At 37.9% G+C, this 20,327-nt stretch overlaps 1 protein-coding gene across 1 annotated transcript in view; it reads left to right on the top strand.

The window, feature by feature from the left end:
- AGBL1 (AGBL carboxypeptidase 1) overlaps positions 1-20,327 on the top strand; it is a 910,143-nt gene that overhangs the window by 40,757 nt on the left and 849,059 nt on the right. The window contains exon 4 of the mRNA XM_020963428.2: positions 18,998-19,035. Within this exon, the coding sequence (XP_020819087.2) occupies positions 18,998-19,035 (38 nt within the window). The remainder of the gene's footprint in view (positions 1-18,997; positions 19,036-20,327) is intronic.

Genomic DNA, 20,327 nt, shown 5'->3' with positions numbered 1-20,327 from the left:
CCTTATTTCTCAGTTGCATGTGAAAACAATTTTTAACATTTGTTTTTAAAACATTGGGTTCCATATTTTCTCCCTTCCTCCCTCCCCATCCACCTTCATTGAGAAGGCAAGCAACTCAATACAGCTTATACATGTGTAGTCATGTTGTGAAAAACTAACTATATTTCCCTTCATCCTATGCTGCCCCTCATTTATTCTATTCTCTCTTTTCACCCTGTCCTTCCTTAGAAGTGTTTGCTTCTGATTACCCCTCCCAATCTGCCCTCCTCTCTATCATCCCCCTGCTCTCTTATCCCCTTACCCCCTATTTTCATGTATTGTAAGATAGATTTCCATACCCAATAGAGTGTGTATGTTATTCCCTCCTTAAGCCAAATCCAATGAGAATAAGATTCACTCATTCCCTCTCACCTTCTCCCATTTCCCCTCCACTGTAAAAGCTTTTTCTTGTCTGTTTTATGTGAGATAATTTACCCCATTCTACCTCTCCCTTTCTCTTCCTTCCAGTATAATCCTCTCTCATCCCTTAATTTTATTCTCTGGGTATCACCCCTTCATTTTCAGCTCAACCTGTACCCTCTATCAATCTATCTATATATATACACACACATATAATTTTTTCCCTCCAACTACCCTAATATTGACAAAGGTCTCATGAGTTACACATATCATCTTTCCATGCAGGAATGTAACAGTTCAACCTTAATAAGTCTCTTATGATTTCTCTTTCCTGTTTACCTCTTCATGTTCCACTTGAGTCTTGTATTTGAAAGTCAAATTTTCTATTCAGCTCTGGTCTTTTCATCAAGAATGCTTGAAAGTCCTCTATTTCACTGAATGACCATTTTTTCCCCTGAAGGATTATACTCAGTTTTGCTGGATAGGTGATTCTTGGTTGTAATCCTATCTCCTTTGCCCTCTGGAATATTCCATGTCCTGTGGTCCCTTAATGTAGAAGCTGTTAAATCTTGTGTTATCCTGATTGTGTTTCCACAATACTTGAATTGTTTCTTTCTGGCTGCTTGCAATATTTTTCCTTGACCTGGGAACTCTGGAATTTGGCTACAATATTCCTAGGAGTTTTCCTTTGGGGATCTCTTTCAGGAGGTGATTGGTGATTCTTTCAATTTCTATTTTGCCCTCTGGTTCTAAAATATCAGGGCAGTTTTCCTTGATAATTTCTTGAAAGATGATGTCTAGGCTCTTTTTTGATCATGGCTTTCAGATAGTCCAATAATTTTTAAATTATCTCTCCTGGATCTATTTTCCAGGTCAGTTGTTTTTCCAATGAGATATTTCACACTGTTTTCTATTTTTCATTCTTTTGGTTTGTTTTATAGTGTCGATTTCTCATAAAGTCACTAGTTCCAATTGCTCCATTCTAATTTTTAAGGAAGTATTTTCTTCAGTAGCTTTTGGACTTCCTTTTCCATTTGGCCAATTTGCTTCTTAAGGCTTTCTTCTCCTCATTGGCTTTTTGGACCTCTTTTGCCATTTGGGTTGGGCTATTTTTTAAGGTGTTATTTTCTTTGGTATTTTTTTGGTTCTCCTTTAGCAAGCTGTTGACTTATTTTTCATGATTTTCTTTCATCACTCCCATTTCTCTTCCCAGTTTTTCCTCTACTTCTCTTACTTGCTTCTCAAAATCCTTTTTGAGCTCTTCCATGGCCTGGGTCCAATTCATATTTTTCTTGGAGGCTTTGGATGTAGGAGCTTTGACTTTGTTGTCTTCTTTTGGTTGTATGTTTTGATTGTCTTTGTCATGAAAGAAAGATTCTATGGTCTGAGATTTTTTGCACAGTTTGCTCATGATCTCCATCAATTACTTGAGTTATAAACTCTTTGTTAAGGTAGGGGTCTACTTCCAGTGTGTAGAATATACTATCCCAAGCTTTGGGGGTTTTGTCCAGCTGTTTTCAGAGATACTTCCAGGGACCTGTACATTTTCAGTTCTTCCAAGGTGGTATGATAAGGGGCGAGGTGTTTACTCCTTTCCTGGCCTGTGCTCTGGTCTATGAGTGACCACAAGTACTCTTTTCTGCCTTGCAACTGTGAGGAGGATTCTCTCTCCATGGCCATTACAAGCTCCACCATGCCAGCATTCCTTCTTGCCCCAGAACTGCCACCCAGAGCTGTGAACCCTGATTAAAACATGGGCAAAGCAAGAGAATCCTGCTTCAGCATCAGCAAAGAGATCCCTGCAATCTCCCTCTGATCAGCCACTCAATTCCCCCTCTGTTGGTGGGCCTGAAGCTCTGGAAGCAGCCCCAGCCCCGGGGCTGCATGTGGGGACTGGGGCTGGGACCAAGCTTCTCTCTCAATGCAGTCATAGACTTTTCCTACCGACCTTCTAAGTTGTCTTTGGTGTTTGTGGGTTGAGAAGTCAGGAAACCGCCACAACAGTCTGTGATTCAGTCCTCTGAGGCCTGCTCCAGGTATCTGAGGCCTATTTTGCCTGCGTACCCATGCTGAACTGCATTCCTCTCCCAGCCCCACGTGATAGACCTTTCCAATCAACCATTCTGCTTGTCTTGGGCTGGAAATTTGTTTCACCCTTTCTTTGTGTGGGTTCTGCTGCTTTAGAACTTTTTTAGAGCCATTCTTTTACAGTTATTTGGAAGGATTTGGGGGACAGCTCAAGCAGGTCACTGCTTTTTCTCTGCCATCTTGGCTCCACCCCTACTCTCCCTGTTCTTAAAGCCAATTGCCCTAGGCATCCATTCCAAACCTTCTCTCCCTAACCTTCCAAACCAACCCCTCCCCAGTCAATAGAGGACTTTGCTTCATACTTTTGTAACACATATTACCCTGGCTCCATACCATCTGAAGGACAGGTATTTAGATTTTTACCATTTTCCGGAGGCTTTTCTGGTACCCTAAAAGGGATTAGGGGAGTGTCTATGTTCTTTGCAAATGTCTCCAGCCTGTGTTCCTCTAAGTGTAGCAGGGAGGTTTCCTGTACTCCCAGTTCCATTAGCCACAAATAGTCAGGTTAGCTTTTACATAGAAGTATTTACTCAGAAAGGTACAATCACAAATATATAAACTTACTCCCCCAACATGTGGAAGGCATAATCCTCCTTCTCTCTTGTACCTCCTCAGTCTCTGGGGCAGGAAAGGGAATTAGGTTCATAGTTTAGCTTGGTTCCTAAAGAACATAGTCCCAACTCCAAGTCCAAACCTGACCAGGTTCCAGACCACTGTTTTTTCAGGGCTTCTCTGTTGGGCTGGCTGGTTCCACCATTCTGCTTTCAATCGTATCTCCAAAGTGACTGTAGCTTGGGCTCTCAGTTCTAATGAGGATCACCTTTGGCCCCTGAAACCAAGGAAGACAAAGAGCACAGAATAGAAACAAACATCTCTGACTCCATTTTTTAGAGCTGAGGTAAAAGAGGAAGGAGGAGAAGGAAGTCTATTACCTCTCAGTGATTTAGTTCATGGTGCCCATGCTGTGGGTAAACTGGTTCAACCTCTGGTTGAAGCAGATAAGAGTGGCAGAAAAGAGAGCTACAGAAAGAAAGAGTCTCCATAGTTTTAAACACACAGGCAGCCAGCCAATCAAAGGAGTCTATCCTCGCTCACATAGTAAGGAATAAAGAAACCTCCATACTAGTCAATCTGGGCATGCTCCAAAGGCCCCTCATGAGCCCTCCATCTTAGGTAAGCTGGGTATGTCCGTCTGTGCCCGGATTATACTTTATTGAGCAAACTGAGGCTATCCCTCCAGACCTCCTTCTCAATTATATACCTTGAGTCCTCTTCACACCATCCTCACTATTTCTTCCTATCCTCCAGTGTTAAGGAAAGAAATAACTAGTATTCACCAATGCCAGCCACTCTCTTTGTGCCATGGATCCTATCCCATGGGTCTTCTTCAGGAATATGTCCCTTGTATCATTCTTCCTTTTTGTAATATTCAATTTCTCCTTATTCACAAATACCTTCCCTGCTTCCTACAGACATGTCTAGATTTCTCCTATCCTTAGAAAGAAACCTTCACCTGACCCTAATATACTGTTAAGCTATCAATGAGTATATTCCACCTTCACAATTGCCTACAGGAAAAATAACATCTACTCTCATTTTTTTTAAAAACTGAGTCTCCCTATCTTCCCTAGGCTGGAAGTGTAAGGGCTGTATATGGGATAAGTCCTACTCTGATTAGCCACAGGAACTTTGACTTGCTCTGTTTTTGACTTGTGCTAACTTGCTCCTCCTTAGGCAACTTGGAGGTGGCCCCTACTCCAACTCCCAGAGGATTACTACATTAACCCACTGTGCTACAGAACTTCCAAGCTCAAGTGATCTGCCAGCCCCAGGCTTGGGGAATGCCCCATTTCTACTCCCTTTCTAAATACTTCTGAACCCTCTGTCATCTGGATACTGACCTCCCATTCCAATGAAACTTCTCACTTTTAAATTTTCAATGATTTCTTAACTGGCAAAAGCACAGCAGCCCTTTCTCAGTCTTCATCCTTCTTGATTCTACTGCATCATTTGCCATTGTTGACCATATCTTTTTCCTGGATACTTTGTCCTTAGGTTTGTGTAACATGACTCTCTTCTTATCTTTGTGACTATGTCTTTTCATTTTCTAGATTTCTAGATCTCTGTGTGTGTGTGTGTGTGTGTGTGTGTGTGTGTGTGTGTGTGTGTGTGTATCCCACGGGCTCTATCGGGAGTCTTTTTTCCAGATAGTCTCTCTATTGGTGGCCTTGTCATCTCTCTTGAACTGAGATATGATCTCTATGTAGATGACTCTCAATTCTACACATCCAAACCTAATTTTTCTTCAGATTTATTGTGCTATATCACCAATTGCCTTCTTGACGTGCTTATCGAGATGCCCCACAGGCATCTCAAACTCGGCATGTACAAAACAAATCTCATTATTTTTCCTCCTTCTATCTTTATTTCTGTCAATGGCACCATCTTACTTTACCCAAACCCATAATCTTAATTATCCTTGACTTTCTTCAACTCTCATACCCAATAAGTTGCCAAGTCTTTTTGATTCTATCTTTATATCTTTCAAACCCACCCCCTTTTCTCTATTCACACAATCAATACCCTAATCTAGGCCTTCATCAGTTCTTGCTTAACCTATTGCAATAGCTCCAAATTTATCTCTTTGCCTCCAGTCTCTCCCCTTTAAAACTTATCTTCCACACAAGTAAGTGTATTTCCTAATGCATAATTCTTTCTCTGTGACATCCCTGATCAAGAATCTTTGTGGTTTCATATTTCTTCTGGGATCAAACACAAACCCATTTATTTGTTATTTAAATGTCTTCATAATCTGGCTCCAATTTATCTTTCAGATTGATTTAATCTTAATCTTTGTCATGACATCTACATTCCACTCAAATTGGTTTCCTTGCTATTCCCCATACATGACATTCCATCTCCCACCTTAGTGTCTTTGTTCAGACAGTATCCCATTACTGGAAAGCTCTCTTTCCTCACTTCTGCCTCCTGAAATCCTTAGATGACTTTAAGATTGAGTTTAAGTGCATCCTCCTGCAAGAGACCTTGTGAGTACCACACCATCTCAAAAATACTTTTACTTACTTTGTATATATTTGTTATTTAATTTTCTGTGCACAGGTTCTTTTTTTTATTCAGCAGAATGTACCCTCATTGAGAGCAGGCATCGTTTAGTTTTTGTCTTTGAACATCCAGTTCCTAGCATCATGCCCATTTCCTATTAGGTCCTTAAATTATTATTTCTTTTTTAATTTTTAGGCAATTGGGGTTGTGACTTGCCCAGGGTCATGCAGCTAATAAGTGTCAAGTGTTTGTTCTGAGGCTGGATTTGAACTTAGGTCCTCTTGACTCCAGGGCCAGTTCTCTATCCACTGTGCCATCTAGCTGCCCCTAGGTCCTTAATAAATTCTTAATGAATTGAATCAAATTGGATTGGATTGAGGGGGAGATATATTTTCCTGGGCACCTTGTAGGAGAATTATAGAAGCTATTTGGGGGTAATGCTTAGGTATTCCAGATTGCATTAGCCCTGCTTTCTTTTCCAGACTTTCACTGGGCATTTTCAGAGCTTCTTTTCTCCATGAAGCTGGTGAGGGTGACAGGGGAATGATCCTAGGCCAGGCTCCAGGTTCTGAGGCATAGTAACACTGCAGTTCTCTCTGTCTGTGTCTACTTATACAGATGAATGATAAACTTCCCCTTTTGGTAGTGGTTCTGCCTTACACAGTCCATGAAACCCATGGGAGTAATGCATTCCAAATACAGTGTAGGCTGAATAATAAAATATAGATTTCTTAATCCAGTATTTGGGTATAGATCTGGGAATGTGACCTACATTTAAAATAAAGATTAGTTTGACACTTTGGATGATTTGAGTATCATTTAGGTAACAGATTACTGCTTTTTGGTAGGAATCTCACATTTAACTGATTAAATCACAGGCTACAGCATACTATTAGTACCCATTATAGTCTGTTAAATAGATATAATCTCAAGCAGAGGTCTCTCCTTTTTATGCCTTCAGATAAACAATGGTATTAGAAATTTCCAAGATTCCCCATTTTCCTCACCCTTTCCATGATTTTGAATAGTTTTTAAAAACCAATATATATATATATATAATGTATATGTGTGTGTATGTAATTATATATACTATCTGTAAAAATAGAGGGGGTACAGTAACTCTGTATGAATAAAATGTATAAAGCCCTGATAAGACAAAATGGGGATATTGGGAGGTTAATGGGATGATGCTGCACTGTATTTGTCCTTGGTTTATCTCTCAGTTCCCTATACAGACACTGCTGTCAGCTTATCACTTCAGTAGACACTGAAACCAGCACCAATAGGACTATCATGTTTTTTGATCTCCCTAGGTTTACAAGGTTGTAACCTGGTTAATTCCGTCTCTGTACTATTGGTTGCCAATGATCAAGAAATAACAAACCTGATAGACAGAAGCAACTATATGCTTTCACAGCCCCATGGGCAGGTGGGAGATAGAGCAACCACCTTTTTTTTGGGGGGGGAATATCAAAGGATTTTTTTTTCAGGTTGTATCATTTGCCTTTCATCCAATAGTTCAAAGTGTTATGGTCTTATCATATTGATCAATTTCTGGTTTACACATTGTGATGAGGTTATAGGAAAATTCCCTAATACCTAGTTTACTCTGTTGATTGATTTAGTGCACATTAATCAAGGTGGAGTGAAAATCTCTACTCTGACATAAGTAATATTATTGTCTTCTCATATCCACTTTACATTTTTAGATTTTTATTGCCATCTTTTGTTTATATATTGTATTCATTTGCAAATATATCCTTCTACCCTTACCCAGGTAGACATCCTCTGTACAAAAGAATTTTTAAAAATGGATAAACCAAAAATAGTTAATGAAACTAGCCAACACATACAGTAGATGCAATGTTCTACAACTGTAATCCTTTACCTCTACAAAAAGGGAAAGGCGGTACATTTTAAAATTTCTTCTTTGGGGCCAGGCTCAGTCATTATTATCACACAACATTCAGTTTCTATTTTTGTTCTTTTCACTTATATTTTTATATTGTGTATTTTATCCTGATTATGCTTACTTCACTTCACATCAGTTTATGTAAGTCTTCTTATGCTTCTCTGCATTCTTTATATTCATAATTTTTACTGCTAAGTAATATTTGATTTCATTCATTTACTGTAATTTGTTTAGCCATTTCCAAGTAGATGAAATCTATTTTGTTTCTAAAATAGTATTGCTGTAAATAATTTAGTGTGCCTCAGGCCTTTCTTTATATCTTTCTGTTCCTTGGGGATATATTTGTAGTAGTGGAATTTCTAGTTCAAAGAGCATAGACATTATATTCATTTTCTTAGCATAATTGCAATCTGCTTTACTAAACCTTTTAAGCAATTTATAGCTTCACCAGCAGTATATTAATATATTTTGTCTTTCTACAGCCCCTGCAACATCGATTCTTCCCCAAAATCTCAGTGTTTTTTAAATTTATTTTTTTATTAGTAATTCAGAATAAATATTAAATTATTGTTAATAATCTGCAATTCTGTTGAGAATTCTTTGTTCATATCCTACCATAACTTATTGATTTAGGAATGGCCTCTGGCATTAAACAATTATCTTAGTTCCCTACAGATTTAGATATGAGACTCTCAATAGAGATCTTAAATTTTCAAGTAACATATCCATTTGAGATTATTGTAGCATATGGTATAAGATATTGATCTAAACCTATTTTTTTTTTGCCAAACTGCTTTCCAATTTCCCATAAGTTTCTGTCAAACAGAGAGTTCTTTTCAAGATATTGATGTTTTAAAGTTTACTGAACCCTGGACTATTGAGTTGAATTGTTTTTGATTCTTCCTTTTTTAGTGTATTGTACTGATCAATTTAAAAAAAATGATTTCTTGAAAGCTTCCATAACCATTGTCAATAGTTGTCTTTCTGAAAAAGCTAAATCCAATTTTCTTATTCTACTGGGTTGGTGGGTCCTCATATGCAAGGAATTGCTCAAGGTCACACAGGAAGGCAGTGACAAAGCTGGTAGTTCTGACATCAGCTATTCAATTTTGAACTCTTTCCTTTAATGGCAAATAGTATTCCATTTAGTGAAAATGGAATTGCCTAATGTTCGTTAACCAATAATTCTCTGAACATGAACTCCCCCATACAATCTTACCTCCACAAATGCACTTTTCTTTGAAATCGTGTCCTTTGCAGAGGACACTGAGTTCAAAGAAGCACACAGTAGTCTGTCTGGTTTCCTAGGCAGGTAATGTTTAAACCTATGACTAGATCAGGGGTGGGGAACCTGTGTCAGAGGGAGACTGTGCCTTTACTTAATGCCCTGGTAGTAATTTGCCTACCTGTAGGCATGGAAATTCGTCCATCTTGCTTTCTGGGAAAAGGGATGGGGATGGAGGAAAACACTAGAAAAGTCATCCTGTAAAAATTGCCAATGTAGGCAACAAGTTTGCATGTAACTCAAGGAAAGGTAGAAACAGGGGCATTGTAGTTCATTTATTTTCTGAGCTACCAACTGCTAGTGCTTTGTTCCACAATTAACTAGTGCTTTCTTAATGCATGTTTTCTATATAATTGTGTGGGTTTGTGTTATTTTCACTAGTAGAATATGCACTCTTTGAGGACAGAAATAGTTTTGCTTTTTTCCTTGTCTCCCTGCCTGACCCCCATGCCCCAGCATTTAGCATGGTATCCTTAACCCTAAATGCACACTGTTAATAAATATTTTGTTAATTGATTGACTGATAGATACAACACTTGAAAGTCCATGAATTGAAGAGTATTCTGTACCATTACACTGAAAAAAAACTGGGCCTCCTCAGGAAATTCAGAGCTTAAAGCTGATGATTTGATGACTTCAGTCAAATCGGGTCAACTTGAACAGTTTGCCCATAATCTGACCCATTAAGGGTCAGAATCCAAGAGATAGGTGATTAGTAAACACAGTATGTTCATTTCCAGAAGATGGCAGTCTAGCACCCTAAAAGGCACTCATTGGGAGGGCCTTAGAACTCCTGTTATACGTAGGAGATTGTTTCCTGAATTGAAAATAACTTTATCATTTCTTAATCAATGAAATAGTAAAATCGTTGCTAGGTATCTGTTAGATTCTTTTTCAACACTTTACAGTGGGGGGTGGGCAGAGATAACAGGCCAAAAGCAATGGAGAGAAGCAGCAGGAAATTTTAGACTTTATTTTTAGCTACAGAGTAGAAATAAAGTAAATGGCTTTTTGGTGAAAATTAAGAATACTTTCCAGTGCTTAGACTAATTGGCACAGTTCACGAAATGATATTATTTATTTAGTCAACAACATATAAAGAAACATAAATGTAGCTATTTTTTTTTCCTGTTGTTGTTTTCATGTCTGTTTTAAAACTGTGCTCTTGAAAGGTGTCATTGACCTTGAATCTAGAAACTCTTTCCTACTTTGCCCTCCAGGACTCTGCACAATCCTGTTGTCTTTTTAACTGCTTCTCCTTTGTCTTTGCTAGAAAAAAAAATGTATCTTTTTCTTCTCCTAAAATTGGTATTCTCCAAGGTTATTTGCTTAGGCCTCTGAACAATGGTTTTTTTTTTCCACATCCTTTTTTCCCCATGCTATTCTTTGTCTTTGTCCAGAAGGGTGCCCCTCTCTTCCCCTCTTCCTACCTCTCCTTGCCATCCCATCTTTACTTTAGCTTTCTTCAAGGTCCATCTAAGATGATACAGCTTCTATGAAGCCATTTTCCCCTTGACCTTTTATTCACTCTCTTGGCTTTAACTTTCACCTCTAAGGTACTGAAGACAGGATGAGAAATATAGATTTAAGATTCTGTATCTCTAGCCCTGACTTCTTGAGCTCCATTTCAAAATTTCCATTTGCATGTGCTACCACTATTTCAAATGCAATGTATCTAAGGTTTGATTTTCTACTACAAACCAATTTCTCTTCTTGACTCCTCTATTTTTTGTTAATGGAGTCATTGTTATGCCAGTCATCCAGGTTCATGAGTAACTTAAAGAAAATTTACTTATTTTTTCAGTTGACAAGCATTTATTTTATCTCCCTTCCATTCCAAAACCCCCCAAAAGAAAAACAGGATCCATGTATGCATAGTCATTCAAGAAATAATTCAATGTGAATTCATCCTTGATATTGTCTGTAATGTCCATTTTTCTTTCTATTCCCACTCCTAGTGCTGACTCAGACCTCACAGTATTACAAAAATCTTTTGCTTTACCTTTCTACCCTAATATAACTTACACACTCACCACCAGATTAATCTTCCAAAATTTTTTACCACTTTGATTATCTCACAGAAGCCTGTACTAGTTCCATATTGTCTACTAAATAAAGTCCAAATTTCTTAGCCTAGCAAGACCACTCTCTAAGACATTGTACCTGCCTTGCCTCCTACAGGACTCCTTTTGCTTCATCCAAACTCTAGCCAGCTCCCATAATCCTAATAATTATTGTAATCCTTTCATAATCCTGATAATCATTTTGCAGCGACATCATTAATACCTTATAACCAAACTCTTATTATATTGTCACAAAACCTACCTGTAATGGTATCAAGATAATTGCCTTAGCTTTGGAGCATATGACTGACAACAATCTGAGCTAACATGTAAGCCCTAAGGGGCCTAACTGCCCAGAGCCTTAGTCTGCTTATCAGTACCAGGGAGCTTATTGAGGGCACATAAAATGATGCTTTTTGGCACTATCTTTTATAATATTTTTTGGACTGAAGTAGTTTTCATGGAACCAGTTAACAAATTTAAACAGGGTAAACCTATACTCATTTTCCCCAAAATACCTTGGCCTTTTTGTCTGAAATACCTCACCCTTTCTCCTTATCACTTTAATCTCTACTCCAACATTCTTCAACACTCACTTAGATGTTCTGATTTCCGCAAAATCTTTCCTGATTACTCCCAGAAGGGTCTCTCCCTCCTCTAAACTTCTTTGGCTTACACTGGCTGTACTCATTTCTCTCTTGGCTGCATTGCTTTGGGACTTCTCTGACTCACTTGCCCTGGTACCTTCTCCTCCTCCCCCTTTCCTTACCTCCATCCCACCTTTACAACTTTCTTTTGTCCCGTATTAGATTGCAAGCTACATGAAGGCATCAATTGTTTTTCTTTTTGTATTTGTATCCCCAGGTCTTAGCACGTAGTAGGGGCTTAATAAATGTTTCTCAAGAACATTTAGGTGGCACAGTGGATAAAGCACCAGCCCTGGAGTCAGGAGGACCTGAATTCAAATTTGGCCTCAGACACTTACTAGCTGTGTGACCTTGGGCAAGTCACTTAACCCTTATTGCCTCAAAAAAATGTTTCTCTATTGATTATTAGTCATAAGAGACAACGGTTTTTTGGTGGTGTCATAGATTATGTATGCATATCATAAAATGGGGGTAATTCAGATCTTGCATGGGTCCAATCATAGATTTAGAACTGGGCCATCTAGTTCTACCCTCTTATTGTACAGATGAGGAAACTGAGGTTCAGGAAAGTTAAGTGACTTCCTCAAGGCCACACAGATAATAAGTGGCAAAGTCTGAATTTGAACTTACTTCCCTTTATTAGGTATCTAGCGTCCTTTCCATGGCACCAAAACAACAGTTCCTTGCAGGGTTACTGTGTGGATCGAATTATGTGATAAAGTGTTTATAAATCTTAAAGCATAATAAATATTAGCTATAATAATAATTTTATTATTAGACGTGGATGAAGGCAAGGATCTTGTTGTGTATCATTGCATGGACTACATTTTTAAGACCTGAGTTTTGTACCTAATAGGTGCTTGATACATTTTTACTGAATAAATAAGTGTTCTTTTAAAATGCAAATTCCCTTGGGAAGCATAAGGCTTGAAGTCATTAGCAGGTATTATCGGAGATTAGCAAGTCAGTCACTTAGGAAAATCAAGAAAAAAAGGTGATAAAAGGAAGGAAACTTTTGATGAGGGAGAAAGAGAAGGGTATGTTAGTTTACCGCCTTCAGTTTCTAGTGGAAATAGGGAATGGAATCATGGATCATATCCACTTCTCAGCTCAAATCAGAAGAGTGAGGCTTCTAAGAAAGTTCTGGGATTCAGTTAAGAAGAGTCTCTTTTTTTCTGGAGGGTAGAACCCTGAAGTGGAAGTCAGAAGAGCACTCATGCTCTATCACTAGCTAGCTTGGGCAATCTTTTTGAGCTTCAGTTTCCTCATCTCTTAAAATTAAGGAGTTGGATTAGAGTTTTTCTCAGTTTTCTTCTGGCTTTCAAATGCTAAGAGTTAATTATTTTAGGACTATTAGAAAGGGTCATTCTTGATTCCTCCCAACCCCCAAATTCTTTCCTATGAGTTGCCTGCTACAAGTTGCCAGAAATTCTAGTATTAATTTAAGATTTTGTTCCCTGATATAAGTGTAGATTTCCCAAGGATTGTCAAAACTGAAATGGTTTATCAAAGAAGGAATGAAGGATCATACACCGGGTTTCAGTAATGGAGAGGAAGGAAAGATTGGGAAAATGTCTGGTCTGTGGAACTCAGAAGGAAGGTTAGTGGAGCTGAGGAAGATAGGGAACCCTGAAGGAAACTTGGCCTAATTTTCAGTTTTTCCCAGTGTTGTCTCTTTTCCCCAAGTAGAGGATTACCTTTAGGTGGTAATTAGGCATTGATTATACCAGGCTGTTGGTACTGTAGTACCAATCATGACTGTGATATTGCTAGCTAAAAAGTCCCTGCATGCCCTCAAACTCAGCCTCTTCCATGCATCTGCTGAAATGGTATTCCTGCATTTGTCTTCCTAGACTGTGTGTCTGAGTCTTGTGTTCTTATTCATTTTGTTGATTATTAATCCTATAGAAAATCAACAATGGTTTTTAAATTCTTTGAGGGCAGACACTGTATCATTTTTGTATTTGTATCCCCAGTACCTAGTCTGGGGACCAGCACACCGTAAATGTTTAATAAATGTTTGTTCGATTGATGATGTGCTCAGTAGTATTACAAGGCTGTGAGAAATCCAAGACAAATATATGATACGGCCTGTAGCCCCGTATTGGTCTAAGACAGATAGATTATCTCAAGGCCAGGCCCCTACTTCTTTGTCAGTCTATCTGTCTCTCCTTTTCTCCCCCTTTCTCTATCTATGTCTAGGGCTTGAACAGCTCTGAATTATGTGAACAACATACACTCAGGTATCTCATGATTCTACTTAGAGCCTGGATGGAATAAGAAACTTTTTAAAATTGTTCAGTTCTCTCTGTTATTCTCTATTGGAGTCTTTGAATGTAACATGACTTATCACAGAACAACTCCCTATGTGTGCCTCAGAGGACAGAATTTTCTGGGATTAAAAATATGCATTTATTAAAGGCAATATTGAAAAATATTTCTCATCACATCCTCTCATATGTGATGCCTATTGGCTCTGCTTTGAGTCTTTCTCAAGCACCAACTAATTTTGCATGTGATGGCTGGCATACTTTTCTTCAAATACAATTTTTGCAGGTCAAAACAAACCTGCCCCTTTCAGCTGGTGGGAATTTGGTAACTTTATTATTAATATTGTCATAGGTGGTCATTGACTCTGTCAACCCCATTAACTAGGGTAATCTCATGGAAGTGGGTATTATTTTGGCTATGCGCAAATAGAAATAGAAGTTCAATGGAAAGAGCATCGATAATATTTATGGTTAATATAGCAATGTGAAAAGTCTTAGAGGAGACCAGTTCTCCCATATTTATTTAAGCAATGATATAAAAAGGACAACAAACCAAATATTGGTCAAGGAATGCAAAGATCAATATGCTTCTTCATGTAGCCCAGGACAGCACAAAAAGATAACCTAAAGCCAAAAGCACTGGGAGAAACATCTTGGGAAGGAAATTTAGCATAGGCACAAGTGAACAAGGCAGGAGCTTACAGCAATATTTGCAACAGAGAGACTGTAGGGGTAACAATAGTCCACAGCACTGACTGAAGTAGGAAGGTCCCCTGGTAGGGGGAACAAAAGTCTTTGACTATATGCTGATAAGGGAGCTGACTTTACAACTATGACCAAGAACACCTAAGCCTGCTAATGTTCTGAGTGCAGACATGTAATAGGAGATGGAAGTCTGTGGCATGAACCCCAGAAATAAAAAAAAAATCAGGGCCTGAATATCCCATCCCATGGTATTGAAGGGGGTAGAACCTGACTCTGCACAAAAACTCGAATTAGAAATTGAGTTTGGAGATATGAGTAAGCAGAAGAAGACACCGAACACTACAAAGAAATATGAATCAAGACTTATTCCACAATAACAAGCAAGTTTCAGAGGAAAAAAATGGTTTAGCTACAAGGACAAGAGTTAAAAATGAAACAAGAGATAAAAAAAATGGAATTACAAATAAAATAAATATACTGGAGAAAAGAATTGGAAGAAAAGCAAATAGATTAGAACAGAAATAAGAAACTCTTACCTCAGTAATAGACTTGATGAAAATAATACAACAAACAGAATTCTGTGACTCCATGAAACAATAAGAAACATTAGAACAAGAATACAAAGTAAACAAGAAAGGAGTTAAGGATCTGAATAGAACTCTAGAAAGTTTAGATATGATAACTCTGGTGATTACTGAATGGGAAGAGAAAGCAATATATATATATATATATATATATATGTGTGTGTGTGTGTGTGTGTGTGTGTGTATGTGTGTGTGTGTATATATATATGTTTGAGTAGTTCATGTCAGATGTACAAAAACTGACTCTGCTGGGTCATAAAAATCTCACAAGCAAATTCAGAAAAGCAGAAAAATTAAGCACATCCTTTAGTGACTACAATGCAATAAAAAGTTGTTATATTATAATGCAATAAAAATCAGTAAAGGATCTTTGAAGAAAAGATTCAAATTAAGATAGAAACTAAATAGTTCAGTCTTAAAGAACTGGTGGATCCAAGAATACATAGGAATAAAAGATAATTTCATCAAATAAATTAACAACATTGAGACAACACAGAAAAACTTCTTGGGATGTAGCCATAAAGGTCCTTTGAGGGAAACAGTGTAACCACTTACATCTACAAAAGAAACAAAGATTAGATAACTGAATTGGACATACTACTTAAAGAAAAAACAAGAACAGCAAATAAAAAAAAAAGCACACACACAAAAAACAGAAGTAATGAGAATCAAAGATAAGATTAACAAAAAATGAAAGCAAAAAAAAAAGATTAGAGACACTGCATCTCTTGGTTCTGGGCATTTTCTTTTCCAACCTAGAATGTTTTTCTCTTCATCTCACTGGCTTCCTTGCCTTCCTTTAAGTCCCAACTAAAATCCCATCTTCAAAAGGAAGCTTTTCCTAACTCCTATTAAGAAGAGTGCCCCTTATATATTTATTCATATTTGTGAAAAGTATTTATTTGTCAGTTAATAAACATTTATTAAGTTCATACTGTACCAGACATTGTGTTGACCGTTGGGGATACAAAAGGAGGTTAAAAACAAACAAAAATCCCTGCCCTGAAGGAGCTCACAGAATAAGCAAACAAATAGGAACAAATAAACTATATGCAGGATAAATTAGAAATAATTGAAAGAAAAAAGGAGTTAGGACTTTCTCTCTGTATCTCTCTATTTTTGTCCTCTCTCCCCCTCTCCCTTCCTCCCTCCCTCACTCTCATCTTCCTTTCCTTCTCTTTTTCTTTCTTTCTTTCTTTCTTTCTTTCTTTCTTTCTTTCTTTCTTTCTTTCTTTCTTCTTCCTTCCTTCCTTCCTTCCTTCCTTCCTTCCTTCCTTCCTTCCTTCCTTTCTTTCTTTCTTTCTTTCTTTCTTTCTTTCTTTCTTTCTTTCGTGGAGAATATTGATAGTAGTGATGCCAAAAAGGGAAAAAAATAAAACAGGGTCAATGAAGCATTTAAAGACAATGCACAGAAGAGGTCAGAAGGAGATTCAGAAGGAATGAATTAACATACCAAATAGAGTATATACACTTGTATTCTCTATACTGCCTCTGTGATTGTGGGTCTAGTGTTTTACTGCATTTATGCCAAGTGTGGCAGATAACTTTTTGTTGTGATCAATGTGAATACTTTTTTGCTTACATCGTTTTACTCACGTCACGTCAGTAAAATTATTTACATTTCCTTTTAAGGGTTGGTAAGGTCAGAGTCTGATCATTCCAAGATCTAGCGGTAAGGGAAGGCCAGAGACAAAATGGCAAGACTTGACTTGTCCTCTCCCCATTTGTCTACACACCATACTTGGGATAACACAGTTTCAGGAACATAAGCCAATCTATTAGACAATTATATAAGTGCTTATTTTCTTGCATTGTGTGAGTGGGTGGGTGAGGGAAAGTATGTAGGAATAGAGAAGGAGGAGAGCAAGAGCTGCCTCTGGACTGGTTTGTAATACTAAAAGTCAGTAGACAGAATAGAATGTCTAATTTTCAAAATAATGGTGACAATAGGAGGCAAAGGGAAGGGAATAAGCATTTATATGGCACTTACTATGTGCCAGGTACTGTGCTAAGTGCCTTACAGATATTTTTCCATTTTATCCTCACAACAATCCTGAGAGGTAGGTGCTGTTAATATCCCCATTTGATATCTGAGAGGATTTATAATATTTTAAGGCTTATCAAGTACTTTTATGTATGTCATCTCACAACATTCCTAGGAGGTAAATACTATAGGTATTCATTATTTACCACATTTTACAGATTGAAAACTAATATTTTCAATTTAACCAAAGTTTAAATGTCTTGTCTCTGATTACATACCTTGAAAATATTAGAGTTGGCATTCAAACCCAATTTTCTTTTTAAAATTCCAAGTCACATGAATGTTCTCTATTCTTTGTTTTTTATTTTTATTTTTTGCTTTTAGGCAATTGGGGGTTAAGTGACTTGCCCAGGGTCACACAGCTAGTAAGTGTTAAGTATTTGGTCTGAGTTCGGATTTGAACTCAGGTCCTCCTGACTTCAGGGCCAGTGCTCTATCCACTGTGCCACCTAGCTGCCCCGAATGTTCTCTATTCTTTGCATTCTAGTTCCTCTGACTTGTGCTCTGCTTTAAAGGTGCATCATGGGGCAGTTACCTTGTTCATCTCTCTCTAGCTGCTATTATTGGTGGACTGCATGGATCAGGAAAAGAAGCAGTGAGGAAAAATAGTGTTTATTTTGCAGAAAAGAAAGGGAGAAGAGATTAGTAAAGGAGCCAACTAAATTATTCTACTTTCTACTTGGTGGTCTTCATTTCTTCTTTCTAGTTTTGTTTTGCTTAACAACAAAGTCAGAACACTTTGGCCAGCTATAGGTTTTGCCACTGGGGACCTAAGCACGTTCAGGCCCCTGACTAGTTGCATTGGGATATTGCAGAAGTTCCTTGAATCCTGGTAACAGCCATGTACAATGTTTTATTACAGGCAGTTCTATGGCTATAGTTTAGATAATTTATCTTGAATAGTATGGTGTTGTCATCCACATAGCAGAGGTTAGGAGAGGGTTAGTTGGTTAGAGAATCAGCAACAAAACAGAGGAGAGAGGGGAATGTGGGAATCATTATCCCTGAGGTTTGGTTACCAGTTTGTCTGACAACTCATTTTAGAACCTTGGATAGGTGATTCAAAGGGGCAGTGAAAACGTCCACTGTTTAAGACCTAGGTTTTTAGCGTTGCATGGAAGTGCAAAAACATATCAACATTTAAAGCCAAACAAAATAGAAATATAACCTTCCCAACTTTTTGCACTAATATTTTCGTTGCCATTGAAATTTTCATCCAACTGGACTGGCTTTGCTTGGGCTAAACACAATAAATCTCAGTTGGCAGAAGAATGTCTCCATAGGCCTGTGCCAACAGAAATATTCATTCTCATACACCTATCTTTGCTGTAAGTTGGTAATCTTTCCATGGAAGACAGTGATGAATTTGGGAAAAAAAATAACAAAATAGCAGCTTTCTACTCTCAAGTATCAACTTTTTTTAAAAACTTAATGCGTGAATATTTTCAATTTGGTCCATGGTATGATAAATATTGTAAGAATGTTGCACTTTGTTGCTGTATGCTTGAGCTCCCCACTCCATCTCCATACACTTCCCCATCTCTCTCTCCTTCCTTCCCCTAAGACTCATTTGGGGTCTTTGTGTTTTTCAAGCACAGATTCAGAGACAGGCATCAGCTCTGGCAGGGAGGAGCTAGGAAAAAGAGACATCCAGTGAGATGGTGGATAGAGAAAGGGACGAGGAGGTAAAGGGATATGTTCTGGAGCAGAAGGTACTCCTGGGACATATTAAAAAGATGAATGCTTTGCCCTAGTGCTATTTCTGCATTTATGCCTTTTTAATGGTCCGGTAGAGAGATCAATAGGATGTGTGCGACCAGGTTAGTAATGGGAATGTTAGGTGACAGCAATGAACAAGATGGTTATGGAATCTACAGGCTAATGAAAAATACTGCTGAAAACTGACTCCCCCCTTTCTTTTTTTCCCCTTCCCCCAGGGCTGCCACGGAGGTTCTTGCGGTATTGCTGAAATCTAGTAAGTGGCTCTTTTAAAAATTATTTATTTTCCTCACAGAAGTGAATAAACTGGGCTTTCTTTCCATCTCTCTCTAGCATTCTGCCCATAAAACAATGAGGCAGAGCTCTAAGGAGTGCTTCAGAGAATATCACTTTTATGCTGTGGGCAAAGATTCATCAAGACAATTAAAATTGTCTCAAACAGCAGCATCCTTGTATATAGATGCCTACATGTTTGGCCTTGTAATCCAGAATTCCAGAATTCTTTCCGACTCGTTGTTTAACAAGCCCAAAAATACACACTGAAAACAATAACAATATTGAAATGGGCGCCAGGTGTCAAGGGGGATGGAAATATACTGCAGATATAGAATGTGTATGTGGGAATTAATAGGTGGGAGGAATGCTGGTGACATCAGTGTCACAGATACCAAGCAGAATAGGACATTACCAATTATTTGGGAGACAGTTGTTCGGAATACAATGCCAACTCTCCACTCAATTATGCAATTCAATAAAAAAAAATACACTTGGAAGTGGAGGTAATCTTAATTTAACCTAACTAGACTGGGCCAAAGTTAATCATCAGTACATAATACCAAATACTAGGCATTTGTGGTATAACATTATCTGAATTTTTTTTGGGGGGGGAAGAGTCCAGGCCTGTGATTTCATCAGTGTAGGGAATGCTGAGTGAAGGACCTCTTCCCATCAGTGGATTCCAGCAATTCAACTCCAATGTATAATCATAAAGAATTGCTTGGGGGCACTGAGAGTTTAAGTGACTTGCTTGTGATCATACAGTATGTCAGAATATGTCACAGGCAATATTTGAACACAGATTTTTTCTGACTCCAAGGCTGATTCTTTATTTGTTTCTCCACATGACACTTTTTCTCTTTCTTTTTATTCCATCCTTTTTGTCTAATCTATTTGAATTTGGATCTTTGGTAACTGGCTGATTGGATTATGATATTTGTTGCAGAGGTTGCCCAAAGCCTATGGGTAATAATTAAGTTTTATGAAGCCTTATAAATAAATATGTAACTTTAAAACAGAAACAACAAACTTCTATAAAATGAGTATGATGAGAGTAATATCATCTATTTCACCCTTTGTCCTGAATGAACAAAGAGCTTGAGGTTTGAATTTTTGTTTTCTGAAGCTTTCTATAATGCCAGGGTATATATACAATATCATACCCTGAAGGGTTAGTGGAAGAAGCAAAAATGAGTTGGGGAGTGAGGATCCCAGAAGTTATGAACACTTTGAGATAGGAGATAGATAGAAAAACATTACCGCTGGGTTCTG

This window comes from Phascolarctos cinereus, unplaced genomic scaffold, assembly GCF_003287225.1.
Source record: "Phascolarctos cinereus isolate Bilbo 61053 unplaced genomic scaffold, phaCin_HiC Scaffold_3;HRSCAF=262, whole genome shotgun sequence".
NCBI classification, from domain to species: domain Eukaryota; kingdom Metazoa; phylum Chordata; class Mammalia; order Diprotodontia; family Phascolarctidae; genus Phascolarctos; species Phascolarctos cinereus.
The sequence above is the reverse complement of the archived record's forward strand: the minus strand, read 5'-3'. Positions and strand labels throughout refer to the sequence as shown.